Source organism: Esox lucius, chromosome 17 (assembly GCF_011004845.1).
Source record: "Esox lucius isolate fEsoLuc1 chromosome 17, fEsoLuc1.pri, whole genome shotgun sequence".
In the NCBI taxonomy this organism is placed as follows: domain Eukaryota; kingdom Metazoa; phylum Chordata; class Actinopteri; order Esociformes; family Esocidae; genus Esox; species Esox lucius.
Window position 1 is genome coordinate 42407599 of NC_047585.1, and position 18032 is coordinate 42425630.

Here is an 18032-nt window from a genome sequence, read left to right on the forward strand (position 1 = left end):
CTGGTGTCATTTCAGGGTAAAACAACCTAAATGTTTATTTTATTTAATCTTTATTTTAACAAGCTCAAGCTGAAACCCAGGGTCTCTTTTGCAGATGAGCCCTGCATCAATATAATAATTAAACAATAGAAAGTATGAGGAGCACTCCCCAAAAATAAAAACATGAGCCCATAATTCATAACATACAAAAACATTGTTCATGGAAATATTCCTCTATCATTCTTCTGAATTTCGCACCAATTCATTAAGTTTAAAGAGATTTTGAAATTTATTCCAAATGTGAGGTGCAGAAAAACTAAAACCTTGTCTGCCTGACTCTGTGGGGACCATCCTTGAGACTGTGTTAGATAGTTTTTACTGCTGTATATCAGCAGAGAAGTCATGTATAGTGGTGGTAATGTATGCCGAAGTGCTTTAAAAACAAAAATAATTAAATGCATCTACGTGACTTTAAAGGGGGCCAGCTAACCTTCTAATACAGCGAAGTATCATACATATTGTCATACAATGATGCACGCTGAAACAATCACCTGTAATAAAGCGTAATGCACTATTATAAACTGTATTCGAAGGTTTTAAAACCGAGGTAGAAGCATATCAATAATATTGTCATAATCACTTCACTTACCACACAACATAGAGGAACAATCACTCATTTAACCAGCTGTCATGAAACACACATTCGGTCGGGGCATCAAGGCAAACGTAGATGCCATATTGATGTAGTTTGAAATGGATGGCTCACCTTGGTCACAAGGGGAGAAACACACAAGACAAATGGTTTCGTAATAGCATTGTAGATTACCAATCAATGTCTCTGCAGCTAGAATAATAGAGAGTTCACTGAATGATATTATCAGACAGCAGTACGGAGGCATACGGGCGTTTATGAGGAATTCAATATAGAGGGTCTGCAGTGCAGTGAATGGGTACCAGGTGCAGCAGCGCTAATTCAATCTACCCAAAGCCAGAGTCTATGAGAGCTAGTTTCCATAAATTCCTGGTTTGATTTCTCTCAGACATTTGCCCTCGCCTCTCAGCTCTTGTGCTCCACTGAAATGAAGCAATGCTACATTTAATGGCGCAATCCGTTAGATGGACATGCGAAACCAAGAAGGAAAAAAATCAAATTAACAGGGGAAAAGTGACGGCTACACCGTGATGTCACAAAGTAGTGATTTATGACCTTGTATTCTTGACGTTGGCCGTTTGGAGACCTAAATGGCACACTGGGCTGCACACAGACACAGAACACCAAGGAAACAGGGAATGTAGTTGGGCCTTTGTGCAATGACAGATTCAATTAACTTTTCATAAGATTACAGTTGCATGTTTGGATGTCAAAATAGAGTACTTGATTTTATATCAGCTATTTAAAATCTGTTTTGCATTGTGCTTATGAAATTTGTCATTTTGAGCAACCCTGTTTCAGATTTGGTCTGCATTTTAGCTGTTTTAAAAGTGTGCGTTCTGCTTGGTCATAAGTACTCAAGCAAACAAGACAAAGTATCTACCACCTAGTTGATGCTGGTGGTGAAGGTGTATCTATCAACTAGTAGACTGTTTCTGGTAACTGATGGTGGTGAAGGAGAGCAGGCCACAGAGGTACCAATAGAGTGTACCTTCGAGGGCTTTGTAAATAAATTGATATATCTGTATGTACATGAAGGGAGGTCCAATCCACTATTTGTTATAAAGTCAATGGTGGATGAGTGGTTTAATTTGTAATAAAGTGTAGGGAAGTATCATAAACAGAAACTATTAACACTGAAGAGGTTGTATGCAAATACAGCAAGCTACCATAATCATTCTCAGAGAAAACATCTTAAACAAGCTTATTTTTAGATTCAAATGGGAAGAAAGTCTTGTTACAAAAATAAAACCCCAATTTCAGTCCATAGAATCTGGTTCCAATCAAAGTCCCAATAACATTCAGTAAACTTCAGGTGCTTACGTTCTTGGTTTGGTGACACTTGTCGTCATGGAAGTGATTAAGCTGATAAACAACAAGAAAATAGTCACATACTATTTGAATTATTTTTATCAAGAGTGCCAATAATTCAGAAAAGCACTTACATTCACACCTTTCGAGAGACCTGTCTCTGAAAAAGAAAAACATCATTGCAGTGCTTAGCCTGAACTAAAAGAATACCAACAGCCACTCTAATGCAGCATAGAAGTGGAAAAACACTGCTTGCAGATTTTATTTAGTTTCTTTTTTTCAGTAATTGTCCATAATTGACGGTTACAATTTCGTGCAATTACCTTCCATTTTCTCATGATGTGCACCGACAATCATCGTTGCTTCAGTAAGCTAATAAAAGCACAGTATACACTGCAGTATGGACGTGCCAATCTCTCCAGCCTAATGTGCTGTTAACACTGGCATACCAATTCACATATATTTGTATTTATTTTTAAAGAATTGTTTCATTTGATCAGATCCACACTGAAAAGGTTTGATATGGAAAATTCTTATCTTTCTCTGCAAACCTCTCTCCAGCCTCTGCATCCTAGCGTCCTGTCACGAAAACAATCAAATGAAAAATAGAAACGTATCATTCATTCCTCCACAGCTGACAGGGCATTTGTAGTGGAGGGCGATGGTATATGGAGAGAAAAGTGTTTGTCAGCTTAAAACGCTTCCTGTCTGTTGGCATTTGTCATCTTGGTCCTTGGTCCCACCCGTCCCACATGCACAGCAACAAGTGTCGGAGCAGCCGTGCTGTTTGTCAGTCAGGGTCCGCGCTGGCCTCTTTCCAGGACCAAAGCATTCATTTTTGAGTGAGCCTCCCAAGATGATTCGGTTAGTTTTTTGTTTTTTTTTGGATTTGCGTCAATATGAGTACTGGGGTATATAACAAATGCATTGGCAACTAATTTGTTCCCAAAAGACACCACAAAATGTTTAAAGGGAGCAGGGCCGGCCCTAGGCATAAGCGACATAAGCGGTTGCTTAGGGCCCCTGACCGCTAGGGGGCCCTGGACTGCTAGCGAGCCCCAGGCCACTAGGGACCCGGCAGGCGTCCGCTTCCTTATTTGTTCCTCTCTAAGGTACAGTGAACATGTCAACAGGAGTGATGAATCATTCTATGCTACAGAGTTTGTACATTCCAATACCGTATTATGCATTCAGTATTATTTTTGTATATTGTCTATTGCTGACTAAATCAAATTCAATAAAATAGGTTCTGAATCTGCTTAGCCAAAGAAACTTGATAGGAATCTGCAGGGTGGGTCTTACTAAAGGCTGTCGGCAGAAGCATTGTGACAACGATAACAAACACAGAGAAGGGGCTGACATGGAAATGAAGAATGTAGAATAGTGTATATTTCCAATAAATGGCATCAAATTTGAATGAACCTAATACTCCATTGTCCATAATGAGGGTGACCTCTCAACATTCTCACCATGTCACATCATTGCAAAGGTGTTGAGATTAAATCCCTGGAAAGCCACATATTCACAAAATGACTAGATCCTGCAGATAGTAATGTTTAGATGGAGAAATGGGATTCAATTCCTATCAAGGCAATGTTCTGGAAGAAAATATTATAACATAAAGATGCTATTGAATCCACAAACAAGTAATTTCGACCCGACACACTGCTAAGCCTTCCTCAGCATTGACTGGATAAATGTTCTTTAAAGCCACATTTATTATTTAGAGCACTAAGTCTGATTAGCATACAATTCTAATTCAGGCAACGTTCTGACTGAAAATAAATGCATTAAACTCCATCAACTATCCTTAAGGCCTGGTACACCTCAAAGCCGTACGTCCCCAACACTGACTTAGTTATCAACCCATTAACGTCTTCACGGTGGCATTAAAAGGGAGAGAGAGAGAGCCTCAGACCTCTGCCTTCTTCAGGTGACAGAAAAAGCTGGGCACAGCTGTTAGAATGATGTTCGTACCAGACACCAGACAGAAAGCGTCTCAAAGAGTTCTCACACATCATTCACACACATTAACTCTGCCAAGATCCTTAAAACCAGTAGATCTTTACTGTTTACAGAGTCTACTTCAACACTGCCAGGTGAGATGATGGATACTGTGTGTCTCCGTGGGAGGGACACAGGGTTTTGCCAGAAACTACTAACACGCTTTGCACAAAGCCTTGAGGCTCCCGCTGGGGGGCGAGCAACTCGATTCAGACGTGGACCAATGGTCGCGGGGTTGGAAGACAAGTCACTCATACAATGCATATTAAATACAGCTGACCCCATAAAGAGACTGCATTTGACAATGACAAATCATTTGTTTAGAAACGGTCACGAAATGCTTTTTTTATTTTTATTTATAGGAACACTTGGGAATAGATTCCCTAAATATGTTTTGGGTGGTGATTTGAAAGTAAAGGTTCCCAGGCTATTTTAGACCAACCCAACTGCCTTCGGGGCACGTGCCTTGCTACAGCATGGATGAAATATGTTGTACTGCTCTCAAGTAGAAACACACTTCTCTATGTTTTCTCATCACATGAAGCAAAAATATTCATCTAACAACAGAGTGGATGAAAGTGAATGTTAAAAGTCAGCATGGACGTGGATTAGGAGAGTGGCAGGTTATATTTGCAATTCACTCCTTTTCCTCATTGAGAACACATTGCACACGTATCACCTTTAGAAGTGTAAAAAGAAGGGTGGAAAGAACATAAATGCATGTAGCCAATGAATAACAAAGAAGGACAATGAATGACAAGAGTGGGGACTTAACACACGCCCCTGAGGGATGCCTGTGTTCCAGTTGGGTAGAGGAGGGGACTTAACGCATGCCCCTGAGGGATGCCTGTGTTCCAGTTGGGTAGAGGGGACTTAACACACACCCCTGAGAGATGCCTGTCTTCCAGGGCAGCATGCCAGATTGGTTTAGTCCCTTGAAAGCATCATTTTCCCCTGCATTTTACCCCAATGTATTTGTTCTTTTTTTTTACTGAAAACTTCAAGCAGACAAAATAGAACAACTGTGGGTTGGTTCTGTCCCAAGGGCCGCCCCATAACTGGCCCCCATTCTGCCCCTCATCTAGAAAGACGGCTAGGATGCCAAAATCCCAAATTAGCCCATTCATAACCTTTAAACAATCTTTCAGGTTTCATTTGTGTAGGTGGACAGCAATTGCGTTTCTCCATGCAAAACATTTTGTGTCGTTTTTTGTTTGTTTGTTTGTTTTCGTCACTGTATGGTCCAAGAATTTCCATGCTGGAAACTCCCTGTGGTCACGGCATTGTTCTAGAACAAAGACTTGATCCTAACGCCATGGAACACAAGGTTGTTTTCACTGGTCAGCATCCATAACTTCTTATTATCCTGCCAACTCCCATGCTAGTCTCACGTCTTCTGGCTAAAGTACTACCAGGGCACACTTACACACATACACACACTGGTGTCCATGTAGGAACCAGTAAAAAAATTATTCAGAGCCCATCTGTGGGGTGATCTGAAGAGGGCTGTGCACAGGAGATGTCCTCGCAATCTGACAGATTTGGAGCGCTTTTGCCAAGAAGAGTGGGCAAATATTGCCACATCAAGATGTGCCGTGCTAATAGACTCCTACCCAAAATCAATAAAATCAAAAAGTGCTTCAACAAAGTATTAGTTTAAGAGTGTGCACACTTATGCAACCAGGTTATTGTGAGTTATTTGTTTTTTATTTTCCCCCCTCAAAGATTTCAGTTTGTTTTTCAATTGTATTGTTCACGTTATAGGTCACATTAAAGGTGGAAAAAGTTCTGACATGATTTATCTTTGTCTCATTCTTTTACATCACAAGAACCTGGCATTTTAACAGGGGTGTGTAGACTTTTTATATCCACTGTATATCTCCCCTGGTGGTATGACAGATGTTTTGCTTGCTTTCTGGTAGTAGTACTGTTGCGTGATACAAACTTGAGTGTCTCATCGTTAACAAAACGTGCCTGCTACACCAGTGTGGTACACTAGCCTGCTACACAAGGTCACCATACAATCCGTGAGATTGTATTCTGTGCATCTTACGCTGCTGGAAAGTGAGGAATTGAATAAGGACTTCACATACTATAGCACATGAATGCAGAGAACACTAGACTCATGTCTCTTGGCTGCAGAATGGAGTGTCCTAGGACAAAGCATAAGCAGCTGATTGTGTTCCAGGGCTACGTCAAAAAAACTGCGGCATCATGACTAACAGCTCCATAAGTTGTCCACAAATGTCCCTCGGAGGGCAAAAGGGGAAAGCCAAGGTTAACTGCAAGGCGATACACACGTCTACACAATCCAATTGAAAAATACACAACTCCGCAATGTCAAGGACAACGGCTCTACCTGCAGAGCATCGAATCTCACACACACACACACACACACACACACATACAGACACACGCACACACGTACACACTTGGGATCAATAGAAACAGGATAATATATATAGACTGGGCAGTTTAAGTGGTGAAGCTCAAGGTGTTCACTGTGCCAGGATGTTGCTCCAGCATCAAGCTAACACATTCACAGAATCACACAATGGGACATTTGGCATCCACAACTGCAGGGTGGGAAATGGATCCATGCACTAACATGCATGCACACACACGCGCACACACGCATTCATACTAGCGCAACATATGCTTGGTCTTGTACTTATGGCCATTTTATATCTACAACATTTTGCAACGATGAATTGGTCCAGGGTTTAAAAGTCTACAAATTAAGTCCTTGAATCAACCAATTTACAGTAATTTATGCAAAGGCTACTGTACATTCAGACTTTGCTGTTATTCACATCTGTTCATCGCACTGGAATGATGAGGTATTTATGTAATTTAATTAAACTGTTATTTTACCAGGTTAGTTGACAACCAATTCTCATTTTCAAGGATGACCTGGCCAAAGGTATTGAAACGTAAGACGAGACAGTACACAGATCAACATAAATAATGTAAGATAAATACAAATAAACAAATAAAAAATGTAATAAATGCAGTGGGACACATGTACAGACAGACACAGGGGATTCTGTAGGTGCAGTTGTCAAATATCAGCTTATTTATTTTATTTTTGAAAACTAAGGAGAGAAGAGCATGTTATATTGAACTCTATCTGTGTTGCATATAACACATACAGTTTAACAGAAAGGTGAAAATATGGCAAAACAGTTAAATAAATATGTATAACATTTAAAAAGACTGGCAAACATGAAACACTTTATGTGACAGAAGTTAAAACAGTGCACCATCACCACATTCACCTGTATTCCATAATGCATGTTAAAAAAAGATTTTATCACAGTATTGTTGAGTATTGGTATCTTATTGGCTAAAAGTGAGTTGTACAATAAATAGTATTTCTGACATATGTGACAGTTAGATGTCCTCGGGGACAGATATATGGCACATCAATTCCTGACTTAAAAGGCCATAAAAACACAACGCTTAATAAAACGCCAAAGATTTACGCTAATGTTTATGGAGTTTATTTCGCAGTTTTTTTTTACGAACAATAATATAAGTAAGCAATTCACTTTTCGTTTTTATTGACATGATTTATTCGTGAATGTATGCTTTCTCGCGTTTTGGTTGCTACAGACGTGACCCAGTAGTTCAGTCGATTCATTCTGTATTGATGGAAACGCATGCATAGTGATCGAATTAACGACTGGGTAGCGTCCCTCCATCAATATTGAACTATATCGAATCAATGACTGGATTGTTTCTATACTACAGACGCTGTAGAAACTAAACCAGACATTCACTAATAATGAAATATATATCACTATAATATATAACTCTAAACAAAAATACCTAATTTCCACAAGTAAGTGTTTGCTTATGTTGTTGTTTGTTGGCAACTGTGGTAAGCTAGCCTATAAGATGGATCAACACCTACGTTCTGTACATTATCTTGGAGCAATGAACTCCGCTAAGGGGCAAGGCTACATTATTTTCAAGGTAATGCACAGAACTTCATTGTTTCTCACTTATGTGTGTGTAGTTACGTACTGACATCTCCATTCATCTGAGACTGGACCGGCATCTGGAGGTATAGGCGCAACAGCCCTAGGAGCTTTCGTAGGGAGGGCGAAAACACTGTAAGTCATTAAAATGATTACCAGCACAGTAATGGATTTAAAAAAAATAATGTCAACAAAAGCTTTTCTTTCATGCAGCATAGCATATATAATTTGATTAGTCTCAAAATGGGTTTTTTTCCATCCCCGCTGCAAAACCGTTAGTAACGTAATATGGAGAATGAAAGGTGCTGTAGCCATGGTAACTGTGTTATCGCCGATCCTGAGACAAGAGCCTCCTCCACAAGGCTCGCATGGGCTTGCATGCCCCCGCGTCTCCTCGCGACTAAGGTAGTGCCTCCGTGAAAAGCCTCCTCTGATCCATGTAAAAAGATTACCAACATTTGTTCCTACTTGTATTGCTTGGTCAGCGTGACTACAACACGCAGCATAATCTATTTAACCGTATAAGGGAAAGCTGAGAAGTAGCTACTGAGACTGAGGGATTTTGGGTCTACTTCAAACGGGTGTAGAAATAGTGGCCCTTGGTGGCACCGGTGACACAACTTAACAGGGACGTCAAGGACTTCATTTATTACTCACATGCCCTGTGTTGGGAGTTGGGACGGTTAATTGTGGCAATCGGATAGAATTAGCTGTCCCATATGAAACAGTTGTACTCCTCCAATACCTATCTTGCCTGACAGCCTGGAGAAGGTCAGGTGCCAATGTGTTGTACAGGAGGTATCAATCGGAGATTGGAACATATGGAGGTGGATATAATCAGACAGTCTTGCTATTACACTGCAGCTTTAAAACAAGCATTTTCGTTTGAAACACAATATAAAATAAAAAATATTCAGAAAGTAAACTAGCGTGATTGGGGGAAATTAGTCACTGGGTTATGTTTAACGCTGTGTAACACGAGTTCCAAGCTAACAATCCAGACCAATGTCTCGTCTTTATAGCATACTAAAAATAGCTAATTCACAGGGTTATGCACCGTTGGTAAAGATTAACAACAATGACAGTTATTTGGATTCCGTATTTTCCCGTAATTTTCCTTAATTTCCATCAAGGTATACAGACATTCTCAATCGTCTGAATATGTTACAAGACCGGAGGACTTGCCTAAGCCGTTTTCGTACTGAAGTTGCTGTGCCACTGTGCAGAATGAATTTGAAAGCAACTTAACGGGAGCGTGACTCCATGAAACCAGTTCACCTGTTGTTTTTCTACTTACAAAACAGTTTTCTGGGGGTTCTACCTACCACTTGTAGATTACCAAGAATATTTGCTTATCTGACACAAAAAACATACTGAAATTAGTTTAGTAGAGGGAAAGGGTATGTTGTGTCTCACTCACGCAAACACACACGCGCACGCACACACAAACACTGACTGACTGCATTGCAGATTTGATAAATGAGCAGTGACAATAGAATTTGAGGTGAAATTTGTTTCCTAAAGTGTTTGCATTGACGAAGCCCTTGACTGAACCGACGCTTATGATGAAGTGAACAGTGTACTATGGCAACTGATCTGCTCTGAAAGGTTCATATGAACTGAACTGGGCGGAACCTTATTTCTCAAAGAAAACCACAGCAATCTATAAACTGGTAGAATGACTAGAAAACACTGTGGGAAAAAATGGATAACCAGCAGATACTCTGAAACAGGGTTCACACTCACTTCAAGCTTCTCGAAAGGGGGTTGCTGGTGATGACGGGTGTTGTATTGCAATGATTTGTGTTTCCATCCACCTGTTTTTGCTGCCGCCAGACAGCCTCAGTGAGATTAATGCACACTCACGGACTGGAACCGGTAGCGTACCACGCTACTCTTGCAGAGTGTGCTGCTGTGAGTGACTCAACATTCAGAGACACCATATCCCCGAACAGAAGCACAAAATTTAAACAAATCGTTAAACGTTCAAAAAGCAATGTTTCAATGATGGCATTTCAATCAGGCAGCTGTTAATATTTTGGTTATTTGCTATTGTAATAAAGTCGTTTTATTATTTAATTTATTTTGGTATTTTTTTCATGTTAGTCATTTTAATTAGTCAATAACTTAGAAAACTGAAAGATGTCGAGAAGCATGTAGAAAATGTAATGGGGTTGACATTTAGCGCACTGCACCTGTGGCTGGATAGCCTATTGACACAATGGTTGCCAGATAAATAGAACCTTACTGACCAGGTACCCCTGCAGTCATTTACAATTCAGGTCACACACATCTGTTCACAGGCACTATGGTGGCACCGGGCTGACCTCCAAGCATCCAGGCTTTAGCAACGTAGCATAGCGCACAATACAACCGACGCGTGCATCCTACCTTCCATCACCACCACCTCGGTGTTGAAAGACACCTCTTTGTTTGAAGAGCTCGGGGTGGGTTCATCTCCCTCGAACAGTTGGTTCACCTCGCCCTGGATGTCTGACACGTTCCGGTCGCCGTCGCTCCTGGAGAAGGCGGTCACGGTGAACCGCTGGCTCATCGTGTCGCCGTCGGTACCTCACAAATAGAAGAGAGGCGGCGGGTCTCCAGCCTTGGCTGAGACCGGGTGGAGGAATTCACGGAGTATACAGACGTAGACAGGCAGACTCTCCTGTCATCTACTGAGATATACCGACCGGGGTAAATGTCCAAGGTATCATCGACCAGCTCTCTATCTGCAATAAGTTTCCCAATATGTTGTCTTTTAAAACTGCGTGGTTTCGTTCGTTCGTATAAGATATTGAATGATGAGAAAGATATCACATCAACCGGTGTCTGGAAACAGCGACGCGTCTGGGTCCTAGAGCGAGATACCGTCGTTAAGATCAGGAGACTGAGCTACACTACAACAATTCTCATGAATATCAACGTGTAATATCTGCTTTCCACTATCACTGAAGTGCTAGAACAATATAATGCTACACAGAATATATACATACATATATACATGTCCATTTTAGCATAACATAAGACAAGTGCACTTTTCTGCATATTTGAAAGCCGAGTAACTTGAGAGTCATTTAATATGTAGGGCCAAATATGTCAGATATTCACGTCCACAAACCTTCAATGCATAGCATAAAATATAAATGAGTAATAGGCCAAGTAATAATTATTATAATAATAAAGTGAAATGTACAGTACCATTCAAACGTTTGGGGTCACCTGGAAATGCCCTTGTTTTTGAAAGAAAGGCATTTTTTTATCATTACATTTACATCAAATTGATCCGAAATACAGTGTAGACATTGTTAATGTTGGAAATTACTATTATAACTGGAAATGGCTGATTTTCAGTGGAATATCTAAAGTGTACAGAGGCCCATTATCAGCAACCATCACTCCTTTGTTTCAATGGCACATTGTGTTTGCTAATCCAATTTTATCATTTTAAAAGGCTAATTGATCATTAGAAAACCCTTTCATGATTATTTTAGCACAGCAGAAAACGGTTGTGCTGATTAAAGAAGCAACAAAACCGGCCTTCTTTGGACTGGTTCAGTATCTTCAGCATCAGCGTTCATGGGTTTGGGCTCAAAATGGCCAGAAACAAATAACTTTCTTCTGAAACTCATCAGTCTATACTTGTTCAGAGAAATGAAGGCTATTCCATGTGAGAAATGACCAAGATCTCGTACAGCAATGTGTAGTACCCCTTCACAGGACAGAGCAAACTGTCTAAGCAGAATAGAAAGTGTTGTAGGAGGCCCCGGTGCTCAGCTGAAGAGGAGGGCAAATACATTAGACTGTCTAGTTTGAGAAGCCGGCCGCTTCATTAAATAGTACTTTATTTGACAGCTGAAAGCGCATTACATAGGGTTTAATGTGTTTATATATATATATACCAGAAGATCTTAGACATGCACCAAACGCGTACATTTCTTAATCCAGGTTAAAAACGCATTATTTTCTCTTTTCATGTGTCTATGACTGAGCTCTTAAACTTAACCACACTGTTTAGCCTCATAGCATTCTATGTTTTTATGACGTTTTATTTTGTTTTATTCTATTTCTATTTTATTATTCTATGTTTTATTATTATTATGTATTTTATATTTCTCTTTTTGATTTATTTTGTTATTACATTTATATTTTGCTATCTTTCACCAATCATAATGCAAGTTCTGGTGCTATCTGAGGAATAACCTCTGTGTAAATGTAACAATCTGTGTATCGGTTCTTATGCTGCTGTTTAGACATCGATGTAGGGTATTTTCTCACAAAAGGACTGACGGGTTTATCCAAGCGCTGGAGCGCTTTTGTATTTTCACTGTAAAGCACATTCAATAGGCCAAGTAATAATTATTATATTAATAAAGTGAAATGTACACTACCACAGAGGCCCATTATCAGCAACCATCACTCCTTTGTTTCAATGGCACATTGTGTTTCCTAATCCAAGTTTATTATTTCAAAAGGCTAATTGATCATTACAAAACCCTTTTGCAATTATGTTAGCACAGCTGAAAACTGTTGTGCTGAATAAAGAAGCAATACAAATGGCCTTATTTAGACTATATATCTGGAGCATCAGCAATTGTGGGTTTCGTTTAGAGGAATCCTCAAAGAACTTTCTACTGAAACTTGTCAGTCTATTCACAGAACATTCACAGAACAGCACAGACTATCTCTAACCAGAATAGAAAGAGGAAAGGGAGGCTGCAGTGCACAACTGATCAAGAGGACAAATACATTAGAGCGTCAGTTTTGAAAAACAGACGCCTCACAGGTTCTCATATTGCAGATTCATTAAATAGTACCAGCAAAACACCAGTGTCAATGTCAACAGTAAAGAAGTGACTCTCAGATGCTGGATCTCTAGACAGAGTTACCAAGAAAAAGCCATATCTCAGACTGGCCAATAAAATGAAAAGATTAAGATGGGCAAAAGAGCATAGACACTGGACAGGGTGAAGATTGGAAAAATGTGATCATGGACAGACACGTGATTGGTGTTCGGATCACAAAGAGCATTTGTCAGATGCAGACCATGTAAAAAGATGCAGAAGGGGTGCTTGGCACCATCTGTCAAGCATGGTGGAGGCAATGGGATGGTCTGGGGTGCTTTGCTGATGGTAAAGTGGGAGATTTGTACATGGTAAAAGGGATTTTGACGAAGGAAGACTCTCACTCCATTCTTCAACGCCTGTGGACACTGCTTGATTGGTGCAAATGTCCTCCGACAACAGGACAATGACCCAAAGCACAGCTCCAAACTATGCAATAACTATTTAGGGAAGAAGCAGTCAGCTGGCGGTCTGTCTATAATGGAGTGGCCAGCACGGTCACCAGAACTCAACCCTATTGAGCTGTTGTGGGAGCAGCTTGACCGTATGGTACGTGAGAAGTACCCATCAAGCCAATCCTACTTGTGGGAGGTGCTACAGAAAGCATGGGGTGAAATCTCTTCAGATTACCTCAACAAATTGACAACTAGAATGCCAAAGGTCTCTATTTACCATCCAGGAGTTAAAATGTGTTCCTTGCTAGCAGCAAATTTATTTAAAAAGTAAACCATTACAACTAGTACAGTTCCACAAAGTAAACTGACCTTACCAAACTCCCCCAAAACATTATTCACCTATTATGACATATAACATTATAACATTCCTATAACATTATACACTGCTATGTACTGTATTGAACAATATACACCTACCTACCTTTGTAGATGAGAAACGTCTTGTTGAAAAGCCCTAATGTGCATTGTAATTAACCTTTCTGTCATGCAATAGTTTCCACAGCTATTTAGCTAATATTTAGCTATATTTCTAATTGTGGGACCAAGCTAGATTGTAGGCCTAGGTTTAGTTGATTGAAATTAAGTTTCTACTTGTTTGGTGAGGAAGTAATGTGTGTGCATTCGTGCTATTGCTGCCCTGACTAGTTGATGCATGCACCAAATTATGTTAAAAAAATAACATAAGAAATGTAATGAGATGAAACAAAGAAATAACATATTACACAGAACAATTCTGGATGTGAATGCTTCGCGAATACACGTTCACCCAAACGGTAGCAAACGTCCCTTAACTCAGGTGTATTAAGTTTTGTGGAAACAGTTCGTTCAGTACAAAAAATACCGGGATTTAGCAAACCTTCAAGCTGAATGAACACACCCCTGGCCATGCCATAAGGAAATCACGTGATGACGCCGGATGTTATCTGGAAGCGTACAGGAATTTTGCGTGTAATAAAATTGGTATTGAGCTAAGTGGGCTACAATACATGCGTGATGTTTTTGATTAATCTGAAAATCTCTATTGTAACGTTGTTACATTAATGTAACGTGTAGATAGCCTCCTCTGGTTTATTTTGCAGTTTTGTTTATGGATTTAGAAATTAGAGCAGTTTGATTGGGTCAGTTGATGGTGTGGACTTCGCACGCATAAACGAAGTGTTCGAGTTTATAATTAAACACCGGTTATGTTTAAACTCAGCGATTAGTCTTCAGTTTTCGTAATTGTGAAACCGCTTTTTACCCGTTAGTAGCGCACTTGTCACAACGCTGACACTGGAATAGAGGATAAGTGCACAGACAACATCTCAAAAAGTAAGTTAGCCTAAAACAGGCATACATAAGATAAGTAAATTATGCCAATCATGTACTATTTGTCTTGTGAAGTATTAGTGGGATATTACAATATTACGTAGTTATCAAAACTACTCGTTGTGGCTTGTTCTTTCTGTGTTATAACTGTAAATATGAAACACTATAATGGCTTTTCTGAACTAATTGGTATTGTACTATATTGTTTAGAAAATCTAAATCTCCCTAGAACTTTTAATTAGTTAATTTCTTTCTTTTCATATATTATTATTTAGTTAATTTAATGCATAATATGGTATAATACTGGAATTATCCACAGGCTTTAGCTTGCCCTTTGGGGATATGCACTGAACAAAATAAGTTTTGGTTGCATGTTAATGAGCTCACATCAAATCCTTAGTGCAGGGCATAATGAATTTAAATCATGAACAGTAACTCTGTTAGATATTTGAAATGGTTGAACTTAACGTTTATATTTCTGTTCAGTAACCAAACCCATGTACTCTTTCCCCACACAGTGCATCTGGTGGTCCGTCGATACAGACCTTCCGACAAGGAATCTGTCCTGGCACTGTTCAGGGAAGGCATCTTGGAGCACATCAATCCCTCGTTCTACAGAGCCGTGAGCGACCCTCTCCATGTGGGGATCAGCCTGCTCCTTTCACTGGCTGGTTGTCTGCTGGGAGGCTTGACCGCCCCCTGGGCCCTGCTGCTGCCAGGAGCCTGGGTAGGTCTGATCTACTACTGTTGCTGGGAGCTGTACGCCGCCTTCGTCAGGGAGAGGCTGCGCACCGACATGCAGGACATCCCGGGGTGCTACCTGACCTCCCCGAATAACTGCTTCTGGGTGGCTGAGGCCGAAGTCAACGGCCGAGTGGAGATTCTGGGTATGGGGGCCATTGTGGCCAAGAAGGTCGAAGGCGGACGAGAGGGGGAGATGTGCGGCGAACTGTTCAGGATGATCGTATCGCCGAGGTGCCGTCGGATGGGGCTCGGTTCCAGGATCACACAAACAATTGTTGACTTTTGTAAGGAGCGAGGGTTCTCTAAGGTCGTCCTGGAAACCAGTTCCACCCAGGTGTCTGCTGTGGCCCTGTATAAGAAGATGGGCTTCATACCCGTCCTCTCACACACCAAGACGTACTCGCCTGAATGGATGACTCTCCTCTCCCGAGTTACCATTTTGAAGATGGAAAAAGTCATTTAGGCCTTGGGATGCTGCCATGTTGCTATTCTCCTAGAGGCTCATTCCAGTGTTTAAATACATTTGCTAAAATCAGGCATTAATGGGAGGAAATTATACATGACTGTGCAGACCTGAGTTAGAATACTGTCAAATGTTCCAGCATTTACTGTAATCCATTTACCGTAATCCATTTACTGTAATTCATTAACTGTAGTTGAGGCCACACAACTACACACAGGATCCTTGGATTTCTTGTAAAGCTTAAAGTAATCGATTTGGATGCACTGTACTGTATATTTTATAATCGATAGCGTCAACTTAATCACAACAACAGTTAGCATTTGAAAGACTAGTATGATCAGGTGACCTGCCAGGAATATGTAATAAAAGTATACTACTCTGTGGTCACTGGTGATGAATGGCCGACAGGCTGGGGCCCTTCAGAAGCACATCACTTGACCATTCACAATTTAGTTAGAGGAGTAAATATTATTTGGTGATTGTTGTGTTAATGTACACAGAGACAGATTTAGGGTGTTTGCATAGACAAATAGGTTAGCAATTTAAACAAACGACCGCGTAATACGTTTCAGTCAAGTGATATGCCAACAAACACCCCACCCCCCGGTAGTTAATTCTCGTGACGAATTGGACGGAATCATTGCATCCATGCAAAATGTCACTGGAATCCCAGTGGAGAATGTGTCATTTGGGATACACATTCCCTTAACAAGTCACAGTCGACCCCTAACCTCTTGGATAACACATTCTCTCCTTTCATCTTTTTTTGCATGAATCACACAGAGCTGGTGGATTCATGAAAACACAAATGAGCGGGGTGGAGATTGAAATTCCAAACACTTTTCCACCACTCATCCAAACTCTTATCCACCACTCATCCAAACACATTTCCACCACTCATCCAAACACTTTTCCACCACTCATCCAAACACTTTTGCACCACTCATCCAAACTCTTATCCACCACTCATCCAAACACTTTTCCACCACTCATCCAAACACTTTTCCACCACTCATCCAAACACTTTTCCACCACTCATCCAAACTCTTATCCACCACTCATCCAAACTCTTTTCCACCACTCATCCAAACACTTTTCCACCACTCATCCAAACACTTTTCCACCACTCATCCAAACTCTTTTCCACCACTCATCCAAACACTTTTCCACCACTCGTGTATCAAGTGGAAAATTAAATCAGCAATTGCCACCACAACTGACGATTTGAAACGGAGATAAGTTATTGCCAGCAACACATTTAAAAAAGGTTTGGACAGGGGCATGTTTACCACTGCGTTGCATCACCACTGTGTTGCATCATTATTACTCTGAAAATTATAATTTTCAGAGTAATAAAGCTCAACAGTTTGGGGTCCTCTTTTTTCATATTTCTTTGTTTCATAATGGGGGACAGTTTTTACCGGGGGACAGGTCTGGACTGCAGGCAGGCCAGTTTAGCACTCTGACTCTTTTATTACGGAGCCATGCTGTTTTAATACATGCAGAATGTAGTTTGGCATTGTCTTGCTTAAATAAGTATATAATACGTAATCTGGATGGCATCATGTTGCTCCAAAACCTGTATATATTGTTCAGCATTATTGGTGCCTTCACAGATGTGCAAGTCACCCATGCCATGTGCACTAATCCATCCCCATACCATCACGGATGCTGGCTTTTGAACTGTGTGCTTATATGGTCCCTCTCCTCTTTAATCCAGAGGACACGGCATCCATGATTCCCCAAAATAATTTCTAATTTTGATTTGTTAGACCACAGGACAGTTTTCCAATTCACCTTAGTCCAACTTAAATGATCTTGGGCCCAGAGAAGGTGGCAGCGTTTCTGGATCTCTTTCATACACTGCTCCAAACATTTTTAGGAACACGTAATCATCACAGCATAACACCAGGTCAGTTAAACTTCAGGGACATCAATCTAGCATTAACGATTGTGAATCAATGTTTTGGTGCAAATGAAAGTGACAAGAGGTGCACTGGAAAGGCAACAGCAAGACATCCCCCACAAAGGGAATGGTTTTGCAGGAGGTGGCCACAGACAATTGCTCGTTCCTTATCCTTCCTGACTGAGTCTTCTCTACTTTTGTGTTTTGCTAGTGTCCTTGTCATTGCTTGTAGCATGAGGCAGTACCTGCAGCAAATTCAGGTAGCACAGGCAGTCATCCTGCACAATGAAAGTCTTGTGACATGGCACCCAACAACTACATAGTTAGAGTTAAGAAGAAGAGAATATAAGCAAAAATATAGCTAGACAGAAAATAATAATAAAATA

The 18032-nt window shown here is 40.5% G+C and overlaps 2 protein-coding genes across 3 annotated transcripts in view; one reads left to right on the forward strand and one right to left on the reverse strand.

The window, feature by feature from the left end:
* slc12a5a (solute carrier family 12 member 5a) overlaps window positions 1-10741 on the reverse strand; it is a 142615-nt gene extending 131874 nt beyond the window's left edge. Inside the window, exon 1 of one of the 2 annotated variants that reach the window (XM_029114087.2) lies at window positions 10321-10741. In XM_029114087.2, the coding sequence (XP_028969920.2) occupies window positions 10321-10483 (163 nt within the window). In that variant the 5' untranslated portion in view covers window positions 10484-10741. The remainder of the gene's footprint in view (window positions 1-10320) is intronic. The other variant, XM_029114088.2, reaches the window with a different exon arrangement.
* Window positions 10742-14144: 3403 nt separating this feature from the next.
* Window positions 14145-16123, forward strand: nat8l2 (N-acetyltransferase 8-like 2). The gene is made up of 2 exons (XM_010880681.3): window positions 14145-14536; window positions 15052-16123. Coding segments are annotated over exons 1-2 (690 nt in total). The 5' UTR covers window positions 14145-14535; the 3' UTR covers window positions 15741-16123.
* The last annotated feature ends 1909 nt before the right edge of the window (window positions 16124-18032 follow it).